This window comes from Podarcis muralis, chromosome Z (assembly GCF_964188315.1).
Source record: "Podarcis muralis chromosome Z, rPodMur119.hap1.1, whole genome shotgun sequence".
Taxonomy (NCBI): domain Eukaryota; kingdom Metazoa; phylum Chordata; class Lepidosauria; order Squamata; family Lacertidae; genus Podarcis; species Podarcis muralis.
This window is the reverse complement of record NC_135673.1, coordinates 46,748,352-46,757,699: the sequence shown is the minus strand read 5'-3', so window position 1 is coordinate 46,757,699 and position 9,348 is coordinate 46,748,352. Positions and strand designations below refer to the sequence as shown.

Sequence of the window (9,348 nt, the reverse complement as noted above, 5' to 3'; positions counted from 1 at the left end):
TCCCCTTCCCCCCGAAAAATCAAGATTCCTTCTGCACCACTCCCTCTTTCTTCCTGCCCAGGGCAGCCCTGCTCTCTGCCTGCCAGTCAGAGCTGGCTGGACCTGGGGGGGGGGGGGCAGCAGCCTTTCCTCCTCCTTACCCATTCTCCAGCGGCTGCTACAAACTGCCCAAGGGAGGGGGGGCTGGCAGCGGTGGCCATGGAGAGACAATGGATGCTCCCTTGTAGCTGCAGCCACGTCGTAAGAGAATCAGGGTCAGAGAGGGGAATAATGGAAAATGACCCTACCAATATCAAATATATGTATTATTCGACTTTAATATCCTGCAAGAATGTAAACTGTGCCTTGGACTTCAATAAACGTATTTTCTGAATGCGCCGTTTATTAAGAATGTATTTTTTGTTGTTGTATCTTTCTCATTGACTTCAAGAACGTTTCTAAATGTATCTTTGATCTAAATGCTGTATCTCTTTCCTGAATGTATATAAATGTATCTTTTATCTAAATGTAATCCCCCCCACTCTCATCGCCTAAAGAATGCATCTTAATGTAGCAATGTAACAATCACTTGTTTCAAATGTATTTGATTATTTGATTCAAATGTATTTTAGTGTATACTTTTATGTACCCTCTTGGAGAAGTGTTTTCTTTGTACTAGAAAATGTACCTAGAGAAATGTGATTTTATATATTGCTTATCGTGCTCTAGCATGGTCCACATTCCATCCTCTGTCATTTCATGAGCTGTCAAAATATTCCCCTACACCACACTGCCACCTACTGGGTCTACAAGTAACACTGTGAATACACACAAATACATCCTCTAAAAACAAAATTAGTTTTATTTTATAAAGAATGCAAACATAGAAACATCACAGATGGGTTGGGTATAAATGGGGAGGGGGATATTTATTATTACATATTGTTTAATATTGTTTTCGCAGTACAGTATACTTACCATAATTACCATTTACATGATCAAAGCGACCTCTACAAACTGTAACAGCCTTTTCTGTGCCTGTTTATTGAGAACAAAGTATGTACATGTACACATATTAAAATCCCGAGAGAATATCAAAACACCATATTCTACCCCTGAAGATTTGTGATTCAGTTGCTGTAGAGAAGGCTAATGACTTTCTGTATGCACTGGTCTTAAACTAGTGGTATTTTTCGTGGTAAAAGTCCCCTCCCCATTAGACAGCCATGTGTATTGTCTCATTTGCAAATCATCTGATTAGCGTTCTAGAAAAGTTTGGGGTTGGCTTTTGCAGCCCAACTCCGCACCAAGGGACTCAGTGTCCCCCTAAGTCCATTACTGGTCAGAGAAGAATGGATGGAGGCAGGATCCAGTGAAAGCAAGGCAGATCTTTATTTTTGTTGTGGCAACAGCGTCCCGTCCCACCCCCCACCCCCACTCAAGGACCCAGATCTGGGGTCGGCAAGGTTTACTTCTGGGCTGGTTCACTCCAGCGGAGATCCCTCCATGGGCCAGATTGTGCAAGCATGTGCGCCCGTGATTTCTGGCATCTGCGTTGCACAGATGCTGTTTCTGGCGCCGCGGAAGTGAGTCCCCATGCCACACTTCACCAGTTTAGCACAGCATACGGGGACTCGCTTGTGGCCCACGGGCCTTAGGTTGTCTACCCCTGACCCAGATCAAGGTATACAAGAACCTTTAAAGACTTTTAAAATTGCCCAACCCCTTAACCGAAGACCACCCAAAAAGACCACCCAAAATACACGTGTCACAGGAAGAAGAGGTCTACAACAGAAATTTGAGTGTGGCTTGTCTCCTGTTTGTCCAGGTCAGCAAACTTTTTCAGCAGGGGGCCAGTCCACTGTCCCTCAGATCTTGTGGGGGGCTGGACTATATTTGGGGGGGGGGGGAGGAATGAACGATTTTCACCTGCCTGCAAAGAGGACTGAAGATGCTTCGCTTTACCTGTCCCAGTTGTCATCCCAGTAGCTGCAGTTGGGCTTCTCCAGCCAGCCAGGCGCAGTGGTGGGGTAGGAGGCTGCGTTAGCCAGAGAAGACAGAAGCAGCAGCCCTGGCGGAGGAGCCGCGGACGGAGGCAGGGGAACCGGGGCATCGCCGGAGCTTTTACCCACCACCTGCTGATGCTTCCAAGAGGCACCGCAGAGAAGAAGTCAGAGCTGCCTGCCAACCCGCAAGCGGCTGCCACGATCACTGCAATGACCCACCTGAATGCCATGAGAGGAATGAAGGAGGGAGGGAGGCAGGTGGCAATGAAGAAAGCATGCAACGAAGGGGCGCAGAAAAAGGGCGTAGAGAAGGAAGGAAGGAAGGAAGGAAGGAAGGAAGGAAGGAAGGAAGGACTGAGGGAGAGGGAGGAGGTCATCACATGCCCCCTTCACAGCGCCACCCTGCTGAGGTGGGCAGGCAGGTGAGTTGACTCCCGCTGTCAATGGCGCCTGGCGTGGGACAAGATTGCTCCGTCCCTGAGGAGAAAAGCGCCGCCGCAGTATGGAGAGGGAAATTTGTGTGCGCTGGCAATCCATGCAGAGATTCCTGGACCATCCGCGGTCCAGAAGGCAATTGGGCCTGATCCGGCCTGCAGACCTTAGTTTGCTGACCCATGGTCCAGATAATGCTTGCTGATTGAATTACCTGGCCATGCCTTTCAGATGGTAAATATCTTATTTCTTGAATCCAGGTCACAGGCCTACCCTAATCATACAAAAAAAAAAAAAAAAAAAAAAAAAATGCCCATAAGACAGGATTTGGAAGTGAAAGAACTATAGTGAAAGGCTTCTCCAATATATTTCCTCCTGTGATTAGGAGAGCCAATAGGCCGGGGTTTTGTATTTTTTTTGGGGGGGGGGGTTGTTCTGTGTGCTAAAATAAAATGTAACTTTTCTCAGGGAATATTTCCTAAATTTTGAAGGGTGAAGGATTGGTTTTCTGTGAAGTGCGTCTGCTGTGTGAGTGCACCCTCAAATTTTATAGCATTAGCATTCCCATTTTCAGTCTCCTCCATGTTCCTGGTAAGTTGGAAACAAAAACAAGCTGACTTAATTGCCATGAACTGCCTCCATGTTCCTGGTAAGTTGGAAACAAAAACAAGCTGACTTAATTGCCATCATGATCACAGGAATAAAATACAATTTACTTCCACTGCTCTCATGGTAGATGTGCAGACTTGGTATTGTAATAACAAAATCTGCCCTTATTCCCTTATGGGGGACACAAGAGCCCTTATAGAGTCCTTTGTAGGTTCTCCATCGGCAGGACAAAATAACAGAGGCCAACCAGAGAATATTGAGAAGCAAAGCAGCTCGTAAGCCTGATCTTTATTGAACTGTTGCAACAGGGTGCTCCCCTCACACGCAGGAGAGCTGTGGAGGACCCAGAACAAAGGTGTGCCCGCCCTTATATAGACATTTTAAATTCCCTGCCCTGGAGTTCAAGACCACCCCTCCATACATCATAGATACATCACAGAAGGGGTGTAACCCAAGACCACCCCCACAAACATCAAACCTACACCACAGAAAAGGCGGTCTACAACAGAAATTTGAATGTTGTTGTTTTTCCTGTCTGCCAGGTTATTTGATAATGCCTTATCTGATTGCCTTTCCTGGAAGTCTGGCCATTCCTTTGAGATGGTGATTTCCCAATTCCTGAGACAATGGGAAGGTTCCCTCGCCCCCTCCCTCCTTGCAGAGAAAACATTTGGTCAGTTTGGGAGTCAAAATGGTTTCAGGGCGGTCCTCCTGTGCTGCTCCAGACACGTGGTCCACATATCTATGTACATGCTTGGTTGGTACATTTATGAACATTTATATATAAAAGACCTTAAATTTTTTATTTCAGTATAATAACGCCTGTCTTGTTGTAGAAAAGAATACGCATTCTATGATTTATTTTTTATATTTTATTTAACATTTTCGGTGATTTTTTTTTTTAAAGAATGCTGTATTGATCAGAATTTACATTCATGAACTTTTTTTTTTAATGACTTAAAATGATTTGGTCCTCCTCTTCCGCGACCCATCATGTTTTGCTGCAACGACCAAAGTCAGCCAGCAGGGGGCAAACGCCTCCTTAGCATCCCTCCGCTCCCTCGGCATTTTCCGTCCTCGCTCGGCGATTTCCGTAGCCTCCGGAGAGGGCGAGAGGGGAAAAAAGAACGTTGCGCTCAATCCCCGCCCCCCGGATCATTCCGGCCGCTGACGTCACCGTCCCCTCGCGCGGCCGTGCGATGTTCCGCTTCCCTTCTCTTCCCCCATCCCTCCCCGCCGCCATCCCGCAAGCAACCTCAGCCACTGCCCAATGGTTCCGGCACTCCTTCGTTCCGGCCCCGCCCCGTTGCTTTCGGCCTCTTTTGCTCGGAAAGCTTCTGCGCCTGCGCAGCCTGCGTGCTCTCCCCTCCCCCACTGGCAACCGCAGCCCCCGCCTTTTGGTTCCGGCCCTCCCTCGTTCCGGCCCCGCTCGTCGCTTTCCGCCTCCTTCCCTCGGAAGACTTCGTCCGACCAGCCCCACAATCCCCGCGCCTCGGCAGCCCTGCTGGGCTCGGGCTTTTCCGGCAGCTGTCGAGACCTGCTCGGCTAGTTCCGCCGGCCCCTTGTTGTCGCGGGGGCCAGCGTCTGCCCCCCTCGGCGGGCCCGGCTGGGCTTCGCTGCCCCCCACCGCCCGCTGCTCCGGCTGCCCCCCCGCGGCCTCGCCATGGCGGCTTTCGGGATCCTCAGCTACGAGCACCGGCCCCTCAAGCGGCCGCGTCTGGGGCCTCCCGACGTGTACCCGCAGGACCCCAAGCAGAAGGAGGTGGGGAGAGGGGGGCGGCGGCGGGGGGGGCGGCGGTGGGTCAGCAGCACAACCCCTGTGGGTCGGAGGAGGGAGGATGTCCTCTGTGGGCCAGTTGGGGAGGGGGCTCCCTCTCGCCCCACACCCACCAACCTGGACACCCCCCCCCAACCTGAGATCCAAACCGCCCCCTGCCGAGTAAGGGCCCTTGTGTTCGCATTGCCTGCCCCCCGCCCCATGCCAGATTTATAAGGAAGCCGGCGTTTCCCTCCCCGCGCCCCGGTCGCATAATCGTAGGGCTGGAAGGGCCATCTCGCCCAGTCGCCTCCAAGGCAGGGATGTTTTTTTCGCCCTGTGTGGGGCTCGAGACCATGGCCCTGGGAGTATGAGTCTCACGCCGGGTGCCGTGTGAGCTCAGCAGCAGACAGAGGGAAAGTGTGCTGTGCTTGGTGTGTGTAGCGCTGGGGTGTTGGTGGGACACAGCTTCTGGCCCAGCGGCAACCTGTGACTGCATGCCAGGCAGGTGCGCTGCTTTCCCCCAGCTGCTCGCCGCCCCCCCCCCTGGCAGCTCACAAGGAGGGTGCTTTGTGCCGCCTCTCTCTTCCTTCAGCTCTCTCCCCCCCCCCCCCATAGAGGCTCGGACATGGAAGCTCCCCATTCTTAGAAAGTAGCACCTGTTGGAGGGCGGCATGCCTCCGGGAACCAGTTGCTGGGGGTCACAAGTGGGTTTAGGGCAGTGCTACAGCCGGGTCCAGCTTTAAGGCTTTCCATGAACATTTGGTTGTGGGTGCTTTGAGAGGAGGATGGCAGGGGGCTGTGATAGAGCATTTGCTAGACAGCCCCAGGTTCAATTTACAGGAAGGGCTGGGAGAGATTCCTGCTTCTGAAACCCAGGAGTTCTTCTGAAGCTGCCAGTCAGTGTAGACCAGGGCCACTGTGTCCCACAAGCTTCATTCAGGTACCCCTTGGCATGTCCTCATTAAACATTGATATTTAATTGTATTCTTTATTCCTTCTTTTATTTCTTTCATTCCATTTTGTTATGTTTGCAATTTGAATTTTGTGGGATGCAGGTTGTAATACAATATAAGAAATAAAAGAAGTGATAAAGAATACAGCTAAGAAGTGGGCAGCTCCTAGCACAGTTCATTGCGCTTGCTACAGCAGACCGAAAAAGCTTTAGGTGGGCAGTCAAGGCCGTCAACAATTTTCAAGTGTTCCGTGCTGGGAGAATGTTTAAGAAACACTGGTGTAGATAAGCGTCCTCAGCTGCATGGACCCAGGGTTTGATGTGGTATAGAAAGAACCTCCCTACATTCTAATGATTAGATAAGCAAGTAGCCTGAGCCAGCAGAGCTTTTATGTTCATAGCTAATAGCCTCATATAGACCTATTACACTTTCAGTATCGTGAAGTTTCATTGGATAGATGCCATGTTGTCGGGAGTATGATTTGTAACACAGAATATATGGACCTTCCTGCCTAGAGATATATGTTTGGGCCCTTTCCATGTCTGCTTTCTAGGCAGGCTGTACAGACATTTTTGCTTCAATCAGCCTTTGACTAGGAGAATTTGATGGCTCATTTATTCTTAACTCTTGTTTCAAATTTATTTAGTGTGCTGGGATTTTGTGACATTATGCTGGTTGCTGCAGTGATTTAGATATGCTCTTTTAGGTTCTGATTTTTTAAAAAGAAAGTTTATTAATTCTGGATTTTATTGATTTGATATTAATGATACTGGTTTTACGATCTTATTTTTGTGAGACTTCTTAGAAAGACATTGCTTTTGAAAAACAGAATACCGCTTCCCAAATAAATGACATCATGACCATCCTGCTGGAACTGTAGTTCCTAATGTTTTCAAATGCAATCACAAGGACTGCATTGCTGGATCAGACAAAAATAATTGCTAATATAATTTCTTAAGCAGAGCAGTGGAGACTGGCCCTCAGCTTACCTCAAGCCAATCCCCATCTTTCTGCCTCTCTCACAACCAGTCAACTTACTTACAGTCTGCCTGCATTTGATTCTGGCTATGCCTGGCTTTGGCTCTGGCTCTGCCTGCTGTTGGTCTCCATGCCTTCTGCCCTACCAGTCCCAATGGGCACTGACCACCACTGCATATGTGATTACAAGAACTGTTCCTTATTGATTCTGCCAAAGCACCTGGTCTTAGATGCTCCCCCCCCCTTTCTTCTGCAGGATGAGCTGACAGCTCTCAATGTGAAGCAGGGTTTCAACAACCAGCCGGCTGTCTCTGGGGATGAGCATGGCACTGCCAAAAATGTCAACTTCAATCCTTCCAAGGTGAGAGGCTTGACCGTTCTGAAGGTGCACCTGCTGCGGCCTCCTAAGTGATTGTGGCTGGGTTCTGTGGAACAGCATCAGTGTTTCAGCTTCGGTGTTCTACTGGCTTTTTGGAGCTACGATCATTGTACTCTTTTGCTTCAGTGCTATCCACCAGCTACCTGGAGCTCTAGGGATATAATCATCACCCCAATTTGTTAATTTGCCTTCTAAAGAACTGTCTCAAGGCGATTTACACTAAAGAAAATTGAAAACATTGAAAAACAGAAATCAGTTTAACGTTACTAAATTATTATTATTTACTGGGTGTTCCTGTCAGATGACATGTGTACTTGCTATCCCCTGCTTCTCCTGATTTTGGATCCAGTGTTCTGATTGCAGAGGGGTGGGTCATTTGCAGCGGAAACGGGAGAACTGTTGTGAGCGTGGGCATGAAAGCTTTGTGCTGGGTCACAAGGTGTGACGTTCAAGCTTTGACACCCTGCAAACTCACCTTGGTCTGCATCCTGTAACCTACCAGTTTCTCAATACAGGTGGAAACTGCCTTTGGTCTGGGAGCATGGTTCTGCTATCTTTCCCTTGTGTGTTCATGTGTGTGTGAGAGAGAGAGAGAGAGAGAAAGAGAGAGTGTGTCTTGGATCCTCTGCACGAAACTTTCATAGCTGAGATGAAGACAGTATGTGGCTGACGATTAACACCGAATGTGCTGTGGCTAGTGAGTCTTTGCAGAGTGCGGGCAGCAGGGTCTCTTTGGGAGCTCCACCACCTCGTTCTTTTCCATTTTCCAGATCAGTTCAAACTTTAGCAGCATCATTGCTGAGAAGCTGCGCTGCAACACTCTGCCTGACACAGGCCGCCGAAAACCCCAGGTGAACCAGAAGGATAACTTTTGGCTGGTGACAGCCCGCTCCCAGAGTGCTATTAACAACTGGTTCAACGATCTGGCTGGGACCAAGCCCCTCACTCACCTGGCTAAAAAGGTACTTCCCCCTCCCCTTTTTTCTTTTAGCTTAGGCTGCTAGGAAGAAGGGGAGGGGGGAGTTGTAGTGTAGGGATGGCGGAACTGTGACCCAGAAGCTAAATGGGCTCCTCCTTGCTGTGATTCTAGGATAGACCCTTTCTGGGGCGGGAGGAGAGATGTCTCTGAGAACAGTGGCTAGAAAAGAAAAGAAGAGCAGACTTGAGTTCAGGGGCTGAATGGGAAGAGGATAAAGAGGAACTATTTGGGACAGTTTGGAGATGCAAGAGTGATTCAGAAGAGTTGATAGGCATGGAATTTGGTAGAGAAAGGGCTGGTGAACTTTCGGGGAGGGATTTCCATGGCTGTGGCAGAAGCTGTGGCACCAGGTCATATGTTGACTTTCCAAATATGGCCTTCTTCTCCTTATAAGCAAAGACCTCATCTACACAATACATGGAAAGCAGTATCAGTTTAAACAGTCATGGCTTCCCCCAAAGAATCATGGGGAATGTAGTTTGTTAAGGGTACTGCAGATGAGGAGATCCCTATCCCCCGCTATTAGATCTACAGTTCTCACAGTGGTTCAACAATCAATCTCTTCCCAGGCATATCTGGGAGCTGTAGTTCTGTGAAGGGGATAGGAGTCTCCTCACGACTCTCAGCCTCCTTAACAAGCTACATTTCCTAGTATTCTTTGGGGGAAGCCATGACTTTAAGCACTTTTAACTTCTTTCAAAGCTGGGGCAGAACAGGAGCACTGTTTGTTTTGCATCCACCAGCAAGCTGCCTTCAGCTCCAGCAGTTGTTGTTGCTGGACAGCCCCTCTCCAATTACAGCTCTCACCCTCCACCCTCCCTCTGTCAGGTGCCCATCTTCAGTAAGAAAGAGGAGGTCTTTGGTTACCTAGCAAAGTACACCGTGCCTGTGATGAGGGCAGCCTGGCTGATCAAAATGACCTGTGCCTATTATGCAGCCATCACAGAAACTAAAGTGAAGAAACGGCATGTCATCGATCCATTCAGTGGTAAGGACTGCTTCTTCCCATTGCAAATGCCATCTAGACCCATACAGCAGTGTGGGACTAGACAGGCTTGGGTTTCTTGGAGATTTCTTCTTCTTCCAGCTGTTGCGCATCATTATTCTTCAAGACCATGCATGGGCCAAATGTGGTTCCTGGGTATTATGGATGGGATGGATGCAGAGGAGCGGTGGGAGGCATCAGCTAGGGAACCCCTCAGACAAGAAGGCTCAGAGCAAGGAGAATGGTGGTGGTACAATGATGAGTGGTCAGAGGGATAAGAGGTGTTGGA

General features: G+C 49.1%; 1 protein-coding gene across 17 annotated transcripts in view; it reads left to right on the top strand.

Annotated features, from left to right (window-relative positions):
- Window positions 1-4,455: 4,455 nt before the first annotated feature.
- Window positions 4,456-9,348, top strand: part of MED12 (mediator complex subunit 12) — a 49,681-nt gene continuing 44,788 nt past the window's right edge. For 6 of the 17 annotated variants that reach the window (XM_077922630.1, XM_077922635.1, XM_077922627.1 and 3 more), the window contains exons 1-4: window positions 4,456-4,788; window positions 6,973-7,077; window positions 7,866-8,057; window positions 8,903-9,062. In XM_077922630.1, the coding sequence (XP_077778756.1) occupies window positions 4,690-4,788; window positions 6,973-7,077; window positions 7,866-8,057; window positions 8,903-9,062 (556 nt within the window). In that variant the 5' untranslated portion in view covers window positions 4,456-4,689. Of the gene's footprint in view, window positions 4,789-6,972; window positions 7,078-7,865; window positions 8,058-8,902; window positions 9,063-9,348 lie in introns of those variants that run through there. The other 11 variants (XM_077922634.1, XM_077922633.1, XM_077922631.1 and 8 more) reach the window with 6 other exon arrangements.